The 21,772-nt window shown below is 47.8% G+C and overlaps 1 protein-coding gene across 5 annotated transcripts in view; it reads left to right on the forward strand.

The window, feature by feature from the left end:
• The window catches only part of ITGB4 (integrin subunit beta 4), a 330,473-nt gene that overhangs the window by 264,849 nt on the left and 43,852 nt on the right, over positions 1-21,772 (forward strand). For 4 of the 5 annotated variants that reach the window (XM_069200167.1, XM_069200166.1, XM_069200169.1 and 1 more), the window contains 3 exons: positions 6,263-6,646; positions 14,052-14,168; positions 14,541-14,690. In XM_069200167.1, the coding sequence (XP_069056268.1) occupies positions 6,263-6,646; positions 14,052-14,168; positions 14,541-14,690 (651 nt within the window). The remainder of the gene's footprint in view (positions 1-6,262; positions 6,647-14,051; positions 14,169-14,540; positions 14,691-21,772) is intronic. The other variant, XM_069200168.1, reaches the window with a different exon arrangement.

The following is a 21,772-nucleotide window of genomic DNA, read 5'->3' on the forward strand; positions in this document are numbered from 1 at the left end:
TTCCTTTGTACACTTGACAGCAGGCAGAGAAGGCCCATCCCAGGTTATGGTAGAGGGATAGAGGCTTAGATACATAATAAGACAGTATTTCCAAATCTATGACTTTTCTAGAGACTATGGACTTGATTTAGAGGGAAATGTGGAATTAAATCCTCAAAATATGTACATGCTGTGCTTCCCTTGTGCTCACCTCCACCCCCCACCCAGCTGACATCAATGCAGTCTTCAGTCACACCACTGATCACACTTTTGGGCCTCTGGGAAAATGTTTGCTAGTTCCCAGGCCCTACAGTATGATCACCTACAAAATCCTCAGGAATGATTTGGAGGAGCTCTGCATTCACATAACTGTCTTGACATTCTCTTGTCTCCATCTTATGTACCACCTTGGTTCAAGAATTCAAAATGGATTCCCGGGTAGCCAAACTCATATGCAATACACTCTCTCAATACACTCCTACTCTATACTGACATGTTATCCATGTTCACATGGATAAATTGAAGAACCTGGTTGAAGGGAACTGATATGCCAATTTAAAACACGGGAGAGGCAAGTAGGAATCTCTACCGGACATGCAACAGGGAAAACGCCCTGTCCTGCCTCTAGAAAATATTGCTACTTCATAAAAAGAAAGGAGAACACTTAGAATGCCCCATCATACTGGGGAGCCCTGCTCTGAGTCTCACTACATGTCATAAAGAAGTATTGTGTACATGTGTAGCAGAAATTCACTATTTGGAATTCAACTGAAGGGTGCATCCTCTCCAGAGCCATGTTGAAAACCTTTGCTGCCCATCAGAGTCTGAGTAAACAGCCTGTCGTTGTGCAATTGCCTGAGCAAGAGCAAGTTTCATATTCAACTTAGTCACAGGAAAAAAAAATGATGACATCATCAAACCTCCTTTTGTATGAGCTCAACATTTGTGGCCGTGCAAAATGGACCATCTCATCAGAATAAAAATGTCTTGCAGTGTAAGTAATGCACCAAAAACCTGCCAACAAAATGAATGCTAATTGTAATCATGGATAAATGTAATCTTCATTGTGGGTGAACAGCTTCAAGTCTATATCTGAAAATCTATGATGTCAGACCCTGTTCTAGGTGGGCCAAAGATCAGATGGCGGATTTATCCCGCTATTGTTGAGACTGCATCTATAGCTTCCAGCACACCATAGGTTTAAGGCAAGGATTAGGCACAAGTGCAGATAGATTAGTTTCACTCAGAGATGAATTGTGCAGCTCCTATTGAATGTCTTTTTACCTCTTCTTGGCAAATCTCTTAGTGATCGCAGCACACCTGTGTGTACTTGTTCAGTCTTTAAACCCTCATGTAGACCAGGCCCCACATTTATATCTGCTAGCTTCCATCCTCACAACAGCCAAGTCCCAACAGCAACAGTCCTCCTTACAGGCTACAACAAAGTCCTGGAGTGGTAGGTGAGGCCTCTGGTCCAGTCTCCTCGCAATGGTGGTCCTTTGGCAATTACGGCTTCTGGGCCAATTAGGGATTTTCCCTTGGTCAGCAGTAGCAGCACCTCTCTCTCAGAAAGCAATCGAAGTAAGTGCTAAGGTAGAGTCTTAAATGCAGCTTACACATAAACTATGCACAGCGACCGGGGGTACTGGGGAGGGCCTTTCACGACATAGGCTCCTTAAGGCTTCACCCTCTGAGGGCACGGCTACATGTCCGTTCTCCGCATAGGGGACATTCTCATCCAGTCACACAAAAGAGGTACTGTTTGACTTTCTTAGTGATGATGTTTTTCACCACCATCAACATCAACAATCTATGTTGTCAAAATCATTAAAAACTTTAAAACGTCAGAGTAAAGCAGGTAATAAAACAATAGTTAGGGACATCATAATCCAACACCACATTCGCACCAGGAAGACCTGCCAACTCTACATGCTGCGATTCCCCCCTGAAAATAGAGTCCCAAGCCTATCAAGGACAGCCTTCTCCGGGACTGCAAAGGCATAAGATCCAAACATACACCAAGTGATCCATAGCGCTTTCTCTGAGGATAATAGTGCCTCAAGGAGGAAAAAGCCAATGTATTATTTATAGTAAGATTTTTAATACTGAGTGTAGGAAGTTGGCTCTGTATGCACTATTTCAAAGTAAGGAATAGTATGCACAGAGTCCAAGGGTTCCCCTTAGAGGTAAGATAGTGGCAAAAAGAGATAATACTAATGCTCTATTTTGTGGTAGTGTGGTCGAGCAATAGGCTTATCCAAGGAGTAGTGTTAAGCATTTGTTGTACATACACATAGACAATAAATGAGGTACACACACTCAGAGACAAATCCAGCCAATAGGTTTTTATATAGAAAAATATCTTTTCTTAGTTTATTTTAAGAACCACAGGTTCAAATTCTACATGTAATATCTCATTCGAAAGGTATTGCAGGTAAGTACTTTAGGAACTTCAAATCATCAAAATTGCATGTATACTTTTCAAGTTATTCACAAATAGCTGTTTTAAAAGTGGACACTTAGTGCAATTTTCACAGTTCCTAGGGGAGGTAAGTATTTGTTAGGTTAACCAGGTAAGTAAGACACTTACAGGGCTTAGTTCTTGGTCCAAGGTAGCCCACCGTTGGGGGTTCAGAGCAACCCCAAAGTCACCACACCAGCGGCTCAGGGCCGGTCAGGTGCAGAGTTCAAAGTGGTGCCCAAAACACATAGGCTAGAATGGAGAGAAGGGGGTGCCCCGGTTCCGGTCTGCTTGCAGGTAAGTACCCGCGTCTTCGGAGGGCAGACCAGGGGGGTTTTGTATGGCACCGGGGGGGACACAAGCCCACACAGAAATTTCACCCTCAGCGGCGCGGGGGCGGCCGGGTGCAGTGTAGAAACAAGCGTCGGGTTCGCAATGTTAGTCTATGAGAGATCTCGGGATCTCTTCAGCGCTGCAGGCAGGCAAGGGGGGGGTTCCTCGGGGAAACCTCCACTTGGGCAAGGGAGAGGGACTCCTGGGGGTCACTTCTCCAGTGAAAGTCCGGTCCTTCAGGTCCTGGGGGCTGCGGGTGCAGGGTCTCTCCCAGGCGTCGGGACTTAGGATTCAAAGAGTCGCGGTCAGGGGAAGCCTCGGGATTCCCTCTGCAGGCGGCGCTGTGGGGGCTCAGGGGGGACAGGTTTTTGTACTCACAGTCTTAGAGTAGTCCTGGGGTCCCTCCTGAGGTGTTGGATCTCCACCAGCCGAGTCGGGGTCGCCGGGTGCAGTGTTGCAAGTCTCACGCTTCTTGCGGGGAGCTTGCAGGGTTCTTTCAAGGCTGCTGGAAACAAAGTTGCAGCCTTTCTTGGAGCAGGTCCGCTGTCCTCGGGAGTTTCTTGTCTTTTCGAAGCAGGGGCAGTCCTCAGAGGATGTCGAGGTCGCTGGTCCCTTTGGAAGGCGTCGCTGGAGCAGGATCTTTGGAAGGCAGGAGACAGGCCGGTGAGTTTCTGGAGCCAAGGCAGTTGTCGTCTTCTGGTCTTCCTCTGCAGGGGTTTTCAGCTAGGCAGTCCTTCTTCTTGTAGTTGCAGGAATCTAATTTTCTAGGGTTCAGGGTAGCCCTTAAATACTAAATTTAAGGGCGTGTTTAGGTCTGGGGTGTTAGTAGCCAATGGCTACTAGCCCTGAGGGTGGGTACACCCTCTTTGTGCCTCCTCCCAAGGGGAGGGGGTCACAATCCTAACCCTATTGGGGGAATCCTCCATCTGCAAGATGGAGGATTTCTAAAAGTCAGAGTCACCTCAGCTCAGGACACCTTAGGGGCTGTCCTGACTGGCCAGTGACTCCTCCTTGTTGCTTTCTTTGTTCCCTCCAGCCTTGCCGCCAAAAGTGGGGGCCGTGGCCGGAGGGGGCGGGCAACTCCACTAAGCTGGAGTGCCCTGCTGGGCTGTGACAAAGGGGTGAGCCTTTGAGGCTCACCGCCAGGTGTCACAGCTCCTGCCTGGGGGAGGTGTTAGCATCCCCACCCAGTGCAGGCTTTGTTACTGGCCTCAGAGTGACAAAGGCACTCTCCCCATGGGGCCAGCAACATGTCTCTGGTGTGGCAGGCTGCTGGAACTAGTCAGCCTACACAGACAGTCGGTTAAGTTTCAGGGGGCACCTCTAAGGTGCCCTCTGTGGTGTATTTTACAATAAAATGTACACTGGCATCAGTGTGCATTTATTGTGCTGAGAAGTTTGATACCAAACTTCCCAGTTTTCAGTGTAGCCATTATGGTGCTGTGGAGTTCGTGTTTGACAGACTCCCAGACCATATACTCTTATGGCTACCCTGCACTTACAATGTCTAAGGTTTTGTTTAGACACTGTAGGGGTACCATGCTCATGCACTGGTACCCTCACCTATGGTATAGTGCACCCTGCCTTAGGGCTGTAAGGCCTGCTAGAGGGGTGTCTTACCTATACTGCATAGGCAGTGAGAGGCTGGCATGGCACCCTGAGGGGAGTGCCATGTCGACTTACTCGTTTTGTTCTCACTAGTACACACAAGCTGGCAAGCAGTGTGTCTGTGCTGAGTGAGAGGTCTCCAGGGTGGCATAAGACATGCTGCAGCCCTTAGAGACCTTCCTTGGCATCAGGGCCCTTGGTACTAGAAGTACCAGTTACAAGGGACTTATCTGGATGCCAGGGTCTGCCAATTGTGGATACAAAAGTACAGGTTAGGGAAAGAACACTGGTGCTGGGGCCTGGTTAGCAGGCCTCAGCACACTTTCAATTGTAAACATAGCATCAGCAAAGGCAAAAAGTCAGGGGGCAACCATGCCAAGGAGGCATTTCCTTACACTGAGGAAAGCATCTTTTAGCATTTATAGCTTCAATGGGCACAAACTCACTTGATTGCCCCACATGGAGCTCAGGTCGAGTTCTTGAAAGGATATTGCTTTGTGGTAGTACCACTATCCTCCCCAACATGGCATGGTGAAGGATGGGGCAGTGACCAACCCACTCTAAATGAAGGAAGACATTTTGATGACATTTTGAAAGTTCTTTCTTCCTTTTAACAACACATTGCTTCATCCATTTTTCACAATGCGCTGTTAACACAGATTCATTTGAAGGGAGCACTGTTTAAAGTGTCTCGAACCCTGTTCTTGTGGTATTAGATACATTTTAATTATTCATGGCCTATCAATAATCAGTCGTGGATGCTCATGGCTTGACTGTTCCTTTGACTGCATATTCACCAGGGTTCTTACCCGTAGGCAAATTTGAAACCAGATCTGACCTGTGCTGAGTTACGCATGCTCTGGATCCAGACATATATGTCAGAATGTACCATTATATTTGTTCCATTTAACATACACAACCATTTATCAAGGCCCAAACCCAATTTAGGTCCCTATGGGTTCTCTTTCAACCAAACTGATCTGCCAACACAGGCGGCAACCCTTGGTTTTAAATAGAACCTCTTTTCCTTCCCAGAGAGGTGGTCTTAGTGTATTCGGTATTGAGAAGGGAACATTCACAGAGCGATATTCTGCCATTTTGGGGACACAAAAAGAGGCTCTGCCTCACATTTAGAGTCACTGCAATGGTCAAGGGCTGCACGTTCTTGTACCAGAGTAATTACTAGCATTGCTATACTTCTGAAGCATGAGCCTTATCTTCAGCGGTAAGCAACACCCACAGTCCTTTAACACAGCGAGACCTGTGTTTTGTAAGTGTGAATCAATTTTTTCACCTTACCTATCTTACCTAATCTATGCAGCTGGTACTGCCACATTTGGCCATCCATCTTTTTACTTCGAGCCCCCAAGTTGTTTCTGTTGGGAGAGGAGGCAGGGTTATTCCTAGGGCAAGTTACAATTAGGTGACTTCTTCAAACACCAACAGCAGCAGCCAGCTGAATGCCTTCAGAAACTGGCCTCATTGCCAGATGATTCGTGCTACAAAATGTCACTTCACCAAGGGCCTCAAAAACCTTGCACCAGATCAACAGGAGGAATGATCTAAAACAATGACTTCACTGTGTCTTCACTGAAACCTATTGAACTTTGCCCAGAGACCAAACATTCATTGAACAAAATGCCATAGGGAATCCCTTTATCAAGACAGTCTGTGCTTAACGGCTCCGGGCATGCTACTAATAGGGAGATTTCAATATAAAAAAACAACACAATATATTGTATACTTGCCCAAAGCCATGAAGGGTAAAAAATTGTTAGAAAAGGGAGAATGCCAGAGGATAGAGAAGATACATTCAATATGCAAGTTAACTAGGATGTTAATGGCAGCTGGCAGTACTAATGAACTGATTTTCTTTTCCAGATTACTTGATGAATGGACGGATGGATTACAACTACACTGGTGGAGGAACTTCTTTGACAAGAAACACAAGCTCATCTTCCACTAATTATAGCCAGATCACTGGAAATGTAAAGACAACCAACTTCAGTCATCTGAGTCCAGGCATGGGTACAACGACCACCAATTACACACAGCTGAGCCCAGGCATGAACACAACTACTACTAACTTCAACCAGCTGAGCCCAAGCATGGGTACAACTACGACAAACTACAGCCAACTGAGTCCAGGCATTGGTGCATCTACCACAAACTACAGCCAACTGAGCCCAGGCATGTACCAAGACGGCAGAACGTTTGGAGGTTCCTCTTTGACAAGGGAGTACACCACAGTTGTGACATCACATGGTGAGTTCTAGGTGTTAAAGCCTGATAGACTGTTCTACATTCAAAGAGATGTATTTTAGTCGTTTCTAAAAGTCATGTACCACGTTGGATGGCAGCATCCGACCCTTTCACTCCCCTCCCCCCACAGCCCCCCCCAGGCTACTCTGGAGCAGTCTGCTTCTTAACATTAGGCACAGAGCTTCCTCTTTCTCAAAATATAGGTCACCCTCTCTATCACTTTCACCTTTTCAGTCTCCCTACTTCAGCACTCTGAAGCGACCGTCTCTATACCTCACACCTAGGACTCTCCTTGCCCCACAATGTATCTCTGTAAGCCAGATATCCCCCTGTCCTACAACGGAGGGGCTATGGTTGATTTTGTCCAGCCCTGAGCTCCATTGTAATTCTTCCCAGCACAGTACTCCCTCTGTATCACACTGAAGAGTGCCTTCTCCTCTGTGACCCAGGGCCCTCTGTATCTCACACTGAAGAGGCCTGCCTGTAACCCTCACAACTAATTGTCCGTCCCCCAATCTGGAGGGGCACTGTTCTGTATCTGCCATCTCTTCTTAAAGGAGCAGTGGATATGTCCTCCTTTCCACAGTAGAGGAACGAGGCTCGGTATTGTTTTTATTTCAATCTCTTCAATAAGGGTATTTGAATAACAATATAAATAATACCAAGCCCTTTGTTGTTGCTAGTTGTTCACTTTTTTGAATTTCGAAACCAATTTAGCCATAAGTGGAAGGTAGTCCAAGATTACAATACTCATCTTCTTTGTTTTAATGTATAATTTCCCAAATTCAAGGAGTCTTTAATTGTACATGCGTTTGTTTCTCAACATAGTCGTTTTGTTTTATTTTCATAAAGTCTAATCCTGTTAAATGTTGTATAAGAATCTACCATGTTCAACACCTTTAAAGGCTGATCAACATACAGTCTAGCAAAACGATGTCATCGCCATAATTAATGACAGAAGTGGGCTTTCCACATGATGTAGGTAAGCAAGGAACAAGGGGTCTTAGACAGAACATCAGACATGTCAACCAATATAGGCTATGAACAGAGGTCGTAATACACACCCCTCTGCAAGATCTTGTATAGTGGATATACCATGCTTGAAGGTGTTATCCTGGTGCAAGTATTTGTTTGGTGTGTTGTAATTAACCACAACAAAGTTTCACATTTATACCCGTTTTGTTATATTATCCCAAATGGTTGAATTATCCTATGAAATTTAGACTTAGAATCTGCAACACAGCAGAAAAGTCCATTGCTGTGCAGGCATATGGCTTTTCGTGCAGATGGGTTAAAATGGCACAACAGCCCTAAAGCCTTCTGTGTAGATAGCGTGGGATTTGTGTAAAACCAAAGCATTAGTTCCGATAAAATAATATTGCAAAAATGGGTAATGTTAAGCAACAGGTTTAAGGTTCTAAAGACAACCCTCAGTGAATTATATAACTCCCCTGCCAGGGGTCTCCTATAACCCCTGCTGCCCCAATCAATACATATACTACAGGGAGTGCAGAATTATTAGGCAAGTTGTATTTTTGAGGATTAATTTTATTATTGAACAACAACCATGTTCCCAATGAACCCAAAAAACTCATTAATATCAAAGCTGAATATTTTTGGAAGTAGTTTTTAGTTTGTTTTTAGTTTTAGCTATGTTAGGGGGATATCTGTGTGTGCAGGTGACTATTACTGTGCATAATTATTAGGCAACTTAACAAAAAAAAATATATACCCATTTCAATTATTTATTATTACCAGTGAAACCAATATAACATCTCAACATTCACAAATATACATTTCTGACATTCAAAAACAAAACAAAAACAAATCAGTGACCAATATAGCCACCTTTCTTAGCAAGGACACTCAAAAGCCTGCCATCCATGGATTCTGTCAGTGTTTTGATCTGTTCACCATCAACATTGCGTGCAGCAGCAACCACAGCCTCCCAGACACTGTTCAGAGAGGTGTACTGTTTTCCCTCCTTGTAAATCTCACATTTGATGATGGACCACAGGTTCTCAATGGGGTTCAGATCAGGTGAACAAGGAGGCCATGTCATTAGATTTCCTTCTTTTATACCCTTTCTTGCCAGCCACGCTGTGGAGTACTTGGACGCGTGTGATGGAGCATTGTCCTGCATGAAAATCATGTTTTTCTTGAAGGATGCAGACTTCTTCCTGTACCACTGCTTGAAGAAGGTGTCTTCCAGGAACTGGCAGTAGGACTGGGAGTTGAGCTTGACTCCATCCTCAACCCGAAAAGGCCCCACAAGCTCATCTTTGATGATACCAGCCCAAACCAGTACTCCACCTCCACCTTGCTGGCGTCTGAGTCGGACTGGAGCTCTCTGCCCTTTACCAATCCAGCCACGGGCCCATCCATCTGGCCCATCAAGACTCACTCTCATTTCATCAGTCCATAAAACCTTAGAAAAATCAGTCTTGAGATATTTCTTGGCCCAGTCTTGACGTTTCAGCTTGTGTGTCTTGTTCAGTGGTGGTCGTCTTTCAGCCTTTCTTACCTTGGCCATGTCTCTGAGTATTGCACACCTTGTGCTTTTGGGCACTCCAGTGATGTTGCAGCTCTGAAATATGGCCAAACTGGTGGCAAGTGGCATCGTGGCAGCTGCACGCTTGACTTTTCTCAGTTCATGGGCAGTTATTTTGCGCCTTGGTTTTTCCACACGCTTCTTGCGACCCTGTTGACTATTTTGAATGAAACGCTTGATTGTTCGATGATCACGCTTCAGAAGCTTTGCAATTTTAAGAGTGCTGCATCCCTCTGCAAGATATCTCACTATTTTTGACTTTTCTGAGCCTGTCAAGTCCTTCTTTTGACCCATTTTGCCAAAGGAAAGGAAGTTGCCTAATAATTATGCACACCTGATATAGGGTGTTGATGTCATTAGACCACACCCCTTCTCATTACAGAGATGCACATCACCTAATATGCTTAATTGGTAGTAGGCTTTCGAGCCTATACAGCTTGGAGTAAGACAACATGCATAAAGAGGATGATGTGGTCAAAATACTCATTTGCCTAATAATTCTGCACTCCCTGTATAGTAGGGCAATCCTCTTACCGCCCTGGAAATAAGGGATTCGATATACCTTCAGTCCAGGACTCTTGAAGGTTTGAAGTATCACAGGACTTTACCTATATACTGACACTTAACAACAACTTAATGGGCCATCAGATGACTCTTGGGCTATCATAAGATAAACCAAAGTACACTTTCAGTAAGTCACACCAGGTTTCTTCAGAGTTTTTTCAGAGATTACCTGCCTCCACCTTTCTTACATTTACTGGAACGTGTCCCAAGCATTAAAAATATGTAGAACCAGTTTCCAAATTACATTCAACATTTAGGAAAATATTGCAAGTTTTTGATCCCATTTCCTAACTTTAGTCCGTTTTCAAAATCACTTTACAGAGTAAACACATCACCTCTTAAATTATCCCTTTGTAACTTTGTACACATCTGGCAAATGATGTCCTGTATATTTTAGCTTCCACATCACTCTCTCTATCTCTAGCATCCCAAAAAATATAGGGCCAGATGTAGTAAGCCTTTTGCGCCTCGCAAACGGCAAAAAACACTGTTTGCGAGGTGCAAAAGGCCTTACGCGATGCAGAATCACATTTTGCGAGTCGGTACCGACTCGCAAAATGTGATTCCGACTCGCAAATAGGAAGGGGTGTTCCCTTCCTATTTGCGACCGCATCGTGATGCAGAGTTGCTTTGAGACCGCGAAAGCGGTCGCAAACCAACTCGCAGTTACCATCCACTTGAAGTGGATGGTAACTCATTCGCAAAAGGGAAGGGGTCCCCATGGGACCCCTTCCCCTTTGTGAATGCCAACAAAAATATTTTTTCAGAGCAGGCAGTGGTCCTGTGGACCACTGCCTGCTCTGAAAAACCGAAACTAAATGGTTTCGGTATTTTTTCTTTTTGCAGCTCGTTTTCCTTTAAGGAAAACGTGCTGCAAAAAAGAAAAAAAAAATGCTTTATTAAAAAAAGCAGTCACGGACATGGTGGTCTGCTGTCTCCAGCAGGCCACCATCCCTGTGAGTGCCTAGACTCGCTATGGGGTTGCAAACTGCAACCCACCTCATTAATATTCATGAGATGTGTCTTTGCGACCCCATAGCGAGTCGCAGAAGGTGTCTGAGACACCTTTCTGCATCTCGGATTGCGAGTTGCAATTTGCGAGTCGCTATGACTCGCAAATTGCAAATTGCATGTCGCAATTTTCAACTAACCTACATCTGGCCCATAGTCCTTTTCCCGGTTTCCATGATCCCAGTGGTCGGATTACTCAGGACCATACTTTCTACAGAAGGACGGACTCAGTGTAGCACTATTGACTGAATGTTTGATGTCTTCCTGTGAAAGCAGCCGGAACGTTCCTACTGACCCCCTCGTTAAAACATTGAAATTTACTCTACACTAACTTTTAGCTAGGTGAATACTCCTGGCTCCACCACTTAATTCTTAAGTAGGTTGACACTCTTGCCACTAAACCCCTTCTGAAAGGGCAGCATAGCATTTTAAATTCTTAAAGGCATGTGTTTATGCCATGCACATGGCGCATACTGTGGGCCTCTTCTTGAATGAAAACTGCAGGCACATTTTAAGGAAACTTATTAGCCAGTAGCAAACATAAAAATGTTTATTTATTTAAAGACTCGGGCCGGATTTAGAGTTGGGGGATAGTATTAAACCTTCTGGTCAGTCAAAAATGGGAGATTCCTTGCCGGGCAGTGTATCCCTCTTATTTCATTATACCCAAGATTGCAGAGATGTCTATCAGTGGGGACATCTTTGGCTCCATCATCAGCTCAACTAAGGGCTAGCGGCGGCTCTCTCAGACGCTGTGGGAGAATCCCCCTCCAAATCCACTTTTCTGCCAATTTTAGCCTCATGATAGACTGCCATAAAAATGTTGATGGACTTCCAGGGAATGTAAAATGTAATGTTTCTAACCTTCTGGGATATACCCTCAGTATGTAAGGAGACTACTATGTGAGCACTGACTGTGTACCCCCACTTTTTGGGTCAATCTAAATGCCCTTATATTTCTGCCAGAATGGACATGACAGATTTCTAACCACTACTTCAGCAGAGATTATAGGCCTACTAACATAGCAGATGGAAATTTCACAGAATAAACCTCTAATCAGGCTGTATCAATGTGCACACCACAGATTCATAATACAGAAAATGTACAATACTGCTGCCTACCACAAGTTGGTGAAAAGCGGTACTTCAAACCAGTACCTTAGATTTCATAATCAAAGGACAATAGGTCATGCTATTACCAAACCCATAAGTAAACATTACCTAATCTTTGTTCATCTGAATTGGCCAGGAAGGCACCCTCACTATAGATTCACCCCTGCACATAACCTTTTCAGATGCTTGGTGGAAGAAGGGAATGGAGTAGAACAACTCTCTATTTTCCAGCAAAGCACGCATATTCCCAGCACATGTGCAGCAGAGCAGGTATATGTTGCAGGGAGGTACTGTCCCATTTGTACCAGTGACTGGGATCTTTCACGCTTACTGCGACACCTGCCAGATTTTGCTCTCCTCTAAGGGCCTGATTCCAAGTGGCTCGGTTAATTCTGACATGTTAAAAAATCCATTTTGACAGCTAGGAGCTCCGCATTCAAACACATATTACCTAACCCATCCTCCCCATCCCTCACTCTCCCCACAGGCCTTACTTGTGTGTCTGTTTTTGTTTTCTACTATTCTTCTTAGACCGGCCGGGAAGATTTCTCTTTCCGGTAGGCGAAGATGCCTGGAGACTGTACCTCATGCCGCAGAAGGCAGATTTCGGCAGGCGGGCACTGGTGAAGGGTAACTGCGGTGACAATGGTGTGATGGACTCAATAGTCATGCCTGATGATCTCCCTGGCATGTCTGAAGCTATAGGTACTGACTGTATCCCCATCAAGCCCTGTGTCCTGTCTTCCATCGCCCTCTACATTCCACGGCTGGCCCACTTACCCCATATTGCCTGTTGTTTACGCAAAGCCTGCATCACTCCACCATCTCCATGGGCTCAGGCCCATCCATGACAAGTTACACCTAACGCTTTGTGTATTAACAGCTTAATTACCTGCAATACGCCTTGTTGATGCCCCGGCTACATCCTCTCCCAGACTACCAACCTTCATCCTTGTCTGTAAGATGGTGCTGAGGGCACCACGTCTTGTGCATGTTGAAGATTGTCTTATTTCTCTGAAAAGTGCTCAGATAGCCACCTCAGCAAGTACATATCAGGCAACCTGCAATAGAACAAGGACCTCTGGGCTTCTGCACATTCCACTCATCTGATATAGCGAGGTTCCATGGTGTTTTGAGTCCCTTGTTTTGGATTTTTGTTATAGGTTTCTGCCATGTTGGTAGAAATGTGGATCTGCTGCTCTAAGAATCCAAGACTTAACCATATTACAGCCCTCGCTCCCTCTGTACTTTCAGTGTAGGGATCTGGAGCCTAGAGTGTCGTGAGGTGGGTGAGAGAATGTCTGAGATATAAAGTCGCTGAATAAGGATGATGATAGGTGTGAGGACAGGAGGGTTAAGATGAAAGTGAGTAGTAACAGTGAGAGGTGAACTGATGATTGGTATGAGGAGAATGGGTGTGAATAGGTGGGTTAGAGGATGTATGGGGTCTGACGTCAGTGGATAACAATGAAAGACTGACTGATAAATAGGACGTGATGTCAGTGAATGGTAATGACGATAGGTGAGGGAGTAATTGGTATATGAGGTCAGTGGACACTGATGGCTATAGGTGAGAGGGTTGGTTAGGTATGAGGCAGAAGGGCATTGATTGTGTTGAGCATGTGAGAGATCCAGTAAGATATGAGGTTGCTGGGCAGTGTTGGGCAATGGACTGGGGAGGGGACAAATGGGTTATAAAATTGGAAGCAGTATGAGTCATGGATAAATGATCGGGCAGATGGCTTCTCAGGTTGCTAGACAATCACAGTGGTAGATATGTGAAAGAATCCATGGGTTTCGAGGATGGTAGGCAGTAATGCTGAAAGGTTACTGAGTGAGGCAATGTATTGTTAGGTTGTGGGGCACCAATGGCATATAGGTGCAATGGTTTGTCTGTTAGGAGACAATAATGGTAGCGTGTAAGCAATAGAGTGTTTGGATTGTGAGGTTTGTCGATACTGATAGTAGTTCATAAGTAAAGGTACAATTAGTTGATGGGGCATGGACAAGACTGTCATTGGATGGAAGGATTTCTTGACAGGTATTCACAGATCATTCTCTTTGGTTCTCCTGAAACATTGACCGTTCCCACCTCATATTTGCTGACAGCTCCTTCGAGGCTGAGAATGACAGCAAACTTTTCTCACCCCCCTGTCTTTCTCTGCACAGGCTTGGCAGGGCAAAGCAGACTGGGGGTTCCACCTGCCCATCCCCAGAGCCTGAGGAGCCGCACTCACTCCGAAGACGTGCGAGATGCATTGAGCAGCCTCGACATGGCCCTTCAGGGTGAGTGAGTGAGCTAGGCATGTCTGGATAGCAGGACAACACCTGGGAAAGGTAAAGATGGTTCTGGAAACTCAGTTTCTTTAGGAGCATCTTCCTGTCCCCAATTTATTCCAACATAGACTCCTTTGAGACTCCGTCCTAGGAATATTGACACCTGGGGGTGGGTCTCAGTAAAGATCAAGGCTGAGAGAAGGGTTATGTACTTTCAAAAACTTGTGGGTATTGTGCATGTAGTGTATTCAGAGCCCTCCGGTGCTGTTTCCATATCTTTTGTATGATGAGCCGTTGCTACCAGTGATGGAAGAATACCGGGATGAATTAGGGCTGATGCACATGAAGTTAATTCTAGTATTATCTCTTTCTCATCTCCAGATTCCAGACTGCCTTCTGGTGTACCTGATACCCCAACTCGCCTGGTGTTTTCTGCCCTTGGACCTACGTCACTCAAAGTCAGCTGGCAAGAGCCGCAGTGTGATAAGGCTGTAAAAGGATACCGTGTGCACTACCAGCTTCTTAATGGAAGTAAGAAACTCAGCTATGGCTTATGACTGGATAACATACAAAGGAATTGATGACGCTTCCACCAGTTCACTGATGTAACATCCTTCTGTACAGGGCTAATGGGCATCATCCACTCATGTGATAGGCCGACATCAAGGCAACGATAGGACCTCTTACAGTCAAGGCATGAGTATACTCCACTGAAGGCATAGGGTGTCTTTTTCATTGAAAACACTGGGATTGTCGCAGTGGAATTATGGGGTGTTCTCAAGTGAATTGCAGGTGCATCCTGCAGTGAAGGGATGACTCCCAGTTAATGTGAATAATGGAACATCCTCATTTCCTGTGATGAGGTGTTTTCTAGTCCAAAAAGACTCTAACAGAGGTATGGGGCATTTTCAAGTCTAGGAATGAGATGCCTTCCAGTCCAGGGTGACTTGTCTATCTACGGACATCCTCCAGTTATGGCAAGAGGCATCCACAGGGAGAGTGAAAAAGCTGCCTCTTATCCAGGTTAGAGCATCCCCTAGTCACTGGGGTGTCCACAAATACATTGAGTGGCCACACGACAAGACTAGTGATGGGCCACCGTCCATAAAAGAGATGGGGTGCCATCTAATATAATGAAAGGGAGTCCTTAATTCTATGTATTAAACATCCATCAGTCTAGGACCGAGAGATGATGCCCTTGTTCTTTAGAGGTTACTGATGCCTCCCATGTTTGTTGGAGATGGTGGAGAGGTATTTTTCCATTACTGAAAAGTGTGTAGGGGAGATCGGGCTCTTTAAAACACTCTCTTGTGTGTGTCTGAGAGAGAATGTGTGTGTTTGTGTATGAGAGAGGGAGAGAGAAAAAGGTAGGAGAGCAGGGTGGTTAGTAATACTCTGAGGGGAGGATGCAGGCATGTTTCCACATATGAGTGCACATTATGCGCATGTGTTTTTTTATGTGTTTGTGTGTGTTTGGGGCAGTGGCATGGGAAAGGGAAAAGGGTTGACTCGTTTTCCCTCTGAAAATATTGAGGGAGGGGCGTGGCCAGCAAGATGGCCGACCGGTAGCACTGATCTAGTGCTCCGGCCCCCAAGTACAGAATCCTCCATGATCCTGTTGCCCCTGGGCCATGCAGACCGGGGAGAATGTGTGCCGGAGGTTGGGGGGGCTGAGGTGTGGCCCAGAGGAGAGAGGAGAGATGACAGAGCCGTTGTTGCAGCTCCGATATAGAGGAGCGGCTGAGGCCTGACCCACAAGATGGCTGGCGCGCATTCGGCAGGGGCGATGGGCCCAGAGTGTGAGAGGGAGCCATGGCACAGAGCTGAGGAGGTGAGTGCTGGCTGTCCCCTGGTGGCAGGGGAGGCAGCGCATGGAGATTGGGACACCGGAGACCCCAGAACCGGCGGTGTGCTGCTGTTTGTGAGGTTGCACAACACTCGGCTGCCTGCTCACTGCTGAGGGGGAGGTCGTGGTGAGTAGAGGCCTACCACAGTGCTGCGGAGACACGGACAGCACTGCCTGAATTGGAGGACTGGGACTGCCGAGGGGATGGAGAGGTGCTCGGACTTCTGCCTCCCCTGTACATCTTCATCGGTTTTAGTGCAGAGGAGATGGTGAGTGCGTGCAGCGCACAGAGACGTTGTGCCCAGAGACAGTGCAACTAGTGTAGCGATATGGGACAGGGCGGCATATGCCTGGCTACAGAGGAAAACACCAGAGGCTGACTCGCCAGCTGAAACGGAGGATAATGGAGGACTGCTTGCAGCAGGGAGGCCACCTACAGCCGGGAGTTCAGAGGTGATCGGTTGCGGCTGGGAGCAGACTGGGCTGTGACCGGGACGGAGGTGCTGGCCTGGCGAGTGTATTAAACTGTGCCTTGTAACGCATGGCAGAGGATGATATGCATGAGGAGTGAGGCACTCACTTGTCAACTACCCCTTCATATCGCAGTTCTTTAAAGCGCCACGCCACTACGGACACGTTGTGCCTTAAGCAACATGGACAAGGATAGAGTGGCAAAAGGTGCGCAGCAAACTAAGATGGACCAATTCACGGTGCAGCATCCTGGAGGAGGGTCACAGCGTGAAATTGGTGGACTGCGGGGGGAGTAGCAAAAGGTGCGCAGCAAACTAAGATGGACCAATTCACGGTGCAGCATCCTGGAGGAGGGTCACAGCGTGAAATTGGTGGACTGCGGGGGGAGTAGCAAAAGGTGCGCAGCAAACTAAGATGGACCAATTCAGTGTGCAGCATCCTGGAGGAGGGTCACAGCGCGAAATTGGTGGACTGCGGGGGGAGTGTACGAGCCTTCTGGGGCCCAGATCCTGGCGGCCATTGTGGCTTCTGGGCAAGCAGTGCAGACACAGATTGCAGCTATTGTGGTAGATGTTAACCAGTTGAGGACGGACCTCCGAGCTGTGACCGAGAGGTCCGTGGCCATGGAAAAACAGGTGAGCACCATACAAGCAGAGCTAGACGACTTGAAGGATACTGTGGCTACTATAGAGGCCAAGACATGTAAGCTGGAGATGAGAGTGGAGGATGCAGAGGGAAGGCCCAAAGGTGCAACCTGAGAGTTATGGGCTTCCCAGAGGGGGTGGAGGGGGCTGCTCCAGAAGTATTTTTTGGAGGACTGGATTAAGAAGGCGCTACCTGCACTCCCCCCTACTTCCCCTCCCCCCGTCGGCTGTGTTTGTAGTTAAGCAGGCGCATAGGGCCTTAGCCTCTCAACCGCCTTTGTGAGACCCCCTGAGAACAATTATTGCCAAGACACTCAATTACAAAGATCGGGACACTATTTTGCCAGAAGTGCGAAGGCATGGTGACCCCTCTTTCGAGAATCATACTATACGATTCTTCCCAGATGACATGAGAATTGTTCAGCTCCAATGACAATCATTCAGTGGCGTTAAGCAAAGGCTGAAGACACTGGGGTACACATACATGCTGCTGTTTCCCACTAAGTTGAAAGTTCTGCATGCTGGCCGCTCACATTTTTTCCAAATGCCAGAGGCAGCATGGGACTGGCTGGAACTCAGAGGAGGTCGGGGAGCCTCGCTGACCCTCTTCGTTGGGGGGGGAGAGGGCAAGGAGATGTCTGGGAGGAAGGTGACTCAAAGCAGATGATGTCGACGCACAAAGGCCAGAGTGATAGTGCACCCAGATGGCTCCATGAGTCTGGAGCAGCAGCGGCAGGAGTGAGAGGAGGCCAGGATGTTTGTGGAGATGGTCACCTTTGCAGCCTCCTCGCTCACAGGATCTCTGCAGGGAGAAGATGGCCCAGCTTTAGACCTGGATAATATCCGCACATGAAGGGAGATGCACTTGCCAAGCTTGATGGGATAGGTGGAGTGTGCCTCGGAGCACATGGGTGACTGTTGTGTATTCTGAACAAGGTGTAAAGGCTTTAAAAATGATGTTCTGTTGTTGTTGTGTGCGGGCTGACCCCCTGCCTTTGGAGAAAAATTGCTGTATTATTGGACTTGTGGGGAAATGGGGGGGCCCAATGGTTTTCCTCTTTTTCATCTGCCTTCTTCTTTCTTCCTCCTCTGTTTTTTTTTTCTTGGCTCCTCTCTCAGATGGAGGGAATGCAGGGTTCAGGGCAGCAACAACGAAGGGGGGCTGGCACTGTGAGGAGGAATACTTCCTGCCTACCTTACCCTTTTTCTTCAGATTTTTGGTATTGGGTGTTACCCGAGGGGAGTGTGAGTGTGAATCGGGCAATAGTGGGAGGTGGGCATGATCCAAGCATTCAAAAGAGACCTTGAGCTCTCCTTGCAGTAAGGTGGGAGTCATTATTACGCTACCTCTTACTGAGGTGTAGGCTGCAAGGGAGAGTAGGATACACACACAGAGTGGGGAGACACAAGTTGTTCAGAGGTGTTTACCCAGGGTGGGATGGGTTTGCGTGGGGATTGTTCATTGTTGCATTGGAGTTTTATGTTACAGCAGTGAGAAATGCTAAGATGTGTGAAGAGGGAGCGATGTGCACGCAGCCTTGTGAGATCGGTGGGCGGGATGTGGGAGAGGACAGAGGAGGAATGGTTTGGTGGACTACAATGATTGCCGACTGAAATAAATCCCAATGAGTGATTTAGTGAGCTTTCTTACATGGAATATGCGAGTTCTGAACTCATTTGTAAAACGTTATAGAGTCCACTCATACCACAAACGAGTTGGCGTACATATCGCTCTCCTACAGGAGATGCATTAGATGGATGCAGAGGCACAAAAACTACAGAGAAAATGGAGGGGCCGGCTCTACTTATCTAGGTATTCATCTTATGCTAGAGGGGTTTCGTTATGGGTGGCCCTGGGGTACCATTCTAGCTGCGGGGTCAGGTGGCAGACGTGGTGCGCCGGTATGTCTTCCTGCACGCAAATCTAGATGGGCATGAATGCTGTATATTAAATATATATGCCCCTAACACAGATGATGAAGAGTTTTTTAGGGCCTTGGAACAGGAATTATTACCCTATGTTGGAATGCCTATTCTGTGGGCTGGTGATTTTAAATGCATTGTAGATGGCGCACTGGATAGGTGTCCGCCGGGACGGGGCACTAAGCCCTGCATGACCACTAGACTTCAGGAAATTATGACAAGGCTGAACTTTGTGGACGTTTGGAGGAAGCTTCATCCTGTGTCCAAAATGTACTCTTGCTGTACGCCGGCTCATGGAGCATATAGTAGGCTGGACCGTATTCTGCTAGCAAATAATGGCTCCCTGACTGTTCGGTGGGCAACATATCAGGTGCGATTTCTGTCGGATCATGCCCCATTGGGCTAGAGTGTGAGACTAGCGCCTCTAGGCCGGCTGTCCCCCTGTGGCGTCGGCATCCTGAGACGCTAGGGGACCCTAAATATAGGGTAGATGTGTTGGCAGTGCTGCAGGGATGCATCAGGGAGGGCTGGAACAAGGCTGGGACCCGCAGAATGGAATGGGAGGCCTTAAAGATAGTTGTGAGGGGAGTGAGCATTGGGAAAGTGTATGGCATATGGAGAAAGCTGGAGGGGGAACTTGCACAACAGGAGGGGGATCTGGCTCTATTGCAGAGTCAAGAAGGGGACGGTGCTGTGGATGAACCAGGACTTCTAAAGGTGCATAGACAGATAGAGTTTGCGTGGAACAGATTAGATAGTCTGGTGCCCAGGGATTATAGACAGCGGTTGCATCGGAAGGGCGACCGGTCGGTTGGCTGCTAAAACATGAGAGGCCTCCACCGTTGATTCTATCCCTTTGTGAGCCGGCCGGAGATATGATACTGGGACGGGAACGGGTCAATTCACTGCTGCGCAACCACCTGAGGGGTGTATATGCCTTGTCAATGCATGTGGATGATTCACAAGTGGATGGGTACCTGGCTAGCCTCCAATTCCCAAGGCTGACGGAGGCGCAGGCAGGTGATCTGGAGGGAGGACATACAAGTGGAAGAATTGCAGGAGGCGCTGCGGGCAATGCCACACAGTAAAGTGCCGGGTCCTGACAGTCTCCCGGCTGAGTTCTTTTAGGCATACTCAGCTGCACTTGTGATTAGCCTATTGGAGACGCTTTGCGAGGCGAATAGGGAGGGTGCATTGTCTGTGCACATGAGAAAGGCATCAATAGCTATGATACCCTAAGAGGGTAGGGATCGACCGACCCCGGTCTCTACCGACTGTTGTCGATGTTAAATGTTGATGTAAAATTACTTGCTAAAGTACTGGCAATGCGATTGCGCCGAGTGATTATGCACCTGGTGCAGGAAGACCAATGTGGATTCGTGCCTGGGAGGGAGATGCATATGAATTTGCGGAGACTCCTCCACGTGATGCAGGAAACTAGAGGCTCAGAGATACGGGCTGCTCTAGTAACCTTGGACATTGAAAAGGCGTTTGACACCCTGTTGTGGGATTATTTCTGGGAGGTGATGCGATGAATGGAGATTGGGCCGAGCTTCCTCTCATAGGTACACCAGCTGTACGTGGCACCACAAGCAAGGGTGCGCACTGGTGCGAAGGTGTCTGACCCCCTGCACATAGAGTGGGGTACAGGACAGGGTTGCCTGCTGTCCCGCTCCTATTTGCGCTAGCAATGAAGCCGTTGGCAGTGCAGCTTAGGGCAAGGCCCTGAGGGTGTGGTATCAAGGTGGGGACCGGAGTGCACTCTATGGGGCTCATTCCTACATTGGCGGGCGGCAGTCGCCGCCCGCCAAGCGGGAACCGCCACTTGGCCGCTCCGCGGTCAAAAGACCGCGGAGGCCATTCTGGCTTTCCCGCTGGGCCGGCGGGCATCCGCCAAGGGAGCGCCCGCCGGCCCAGCGGGAAAGGCCCTGCAACCCAGAAGCCGGCTCCGAATGGAGCCGGCGGTGTTGCAGGGGTGCGACCGGTGCAGTTGCACCTGTCACGATTTTCACTGTCTGCTAAGCAGACAGTGAAAATCTTGCTGGGGCCCTGTTAGGGGGCCCCTGCACTGCCCATGCCAGTGGCATGGGCAGTGCAGGGGCCCCCAGCGGCCCCACGACACCCGTTCCCGCCATCCTGTTCCTGGCGGTAAAAACCGCCAGGAACAGGATGGCGGCAAGGGGGTCGGAATCTCCATGGCGGCGCTGCTTGCAGCGCCGCCATGGAGATTCAGCCCAGACAGGGGAAATCCGGCGGAAAACCGCCGGATCCCCTTTTCTGACCGCGGCTTTACCGCCGCGGTCAGAATGGGCAGGAAAGCACCGCCAGCCTGTTGGCGGTGCTTTCCGTCGGTCACGGCCCTGGCGGTTTTTACCGCCAGGGTCGGAATGACCCCCTATATCATTACGTGCAGATGATGCCCTGTTGTATGTAACAGATCTAAAGCGCTCGGTCCCTCTTCTGTTGAGCCTTTTGGATGACTTTAGAACGGTTTTGGGCCTCTGTGTCAACAGACCTAAGGCAGTACTCTACCCGATGGCATCTCTGGTTGACCTAGCGGTGCCAGAACTCCCGCAGGTGGGTCTGGCATGGGAGACGGAGGCATTTCAGTATCTAGGTATGCGGGTGACTCACTCCCATCGGTTACAATATAGTTTGAACATGGGCAGAGTGATGGATGGACTCCGCGCCTTTGTCCAATTCGGGACCACACTCCTATTGTCAGTCAT

This window comes from Pleurodeles waltl, chromosome 7 (assembly GCF_031143425.1).
Source record: "Pleurodeles waltl isolate 20211129_DDA chromosome 7, aPleWal1.hap1.20221129, whole genome shotgun sequence".
Taxonomy (NCBI): Eukaryota; Metazoa; Chordata; class Amphibia; order Caudata; family Salamandridae; genus Pleurodeles; species Pleurodeles waltl.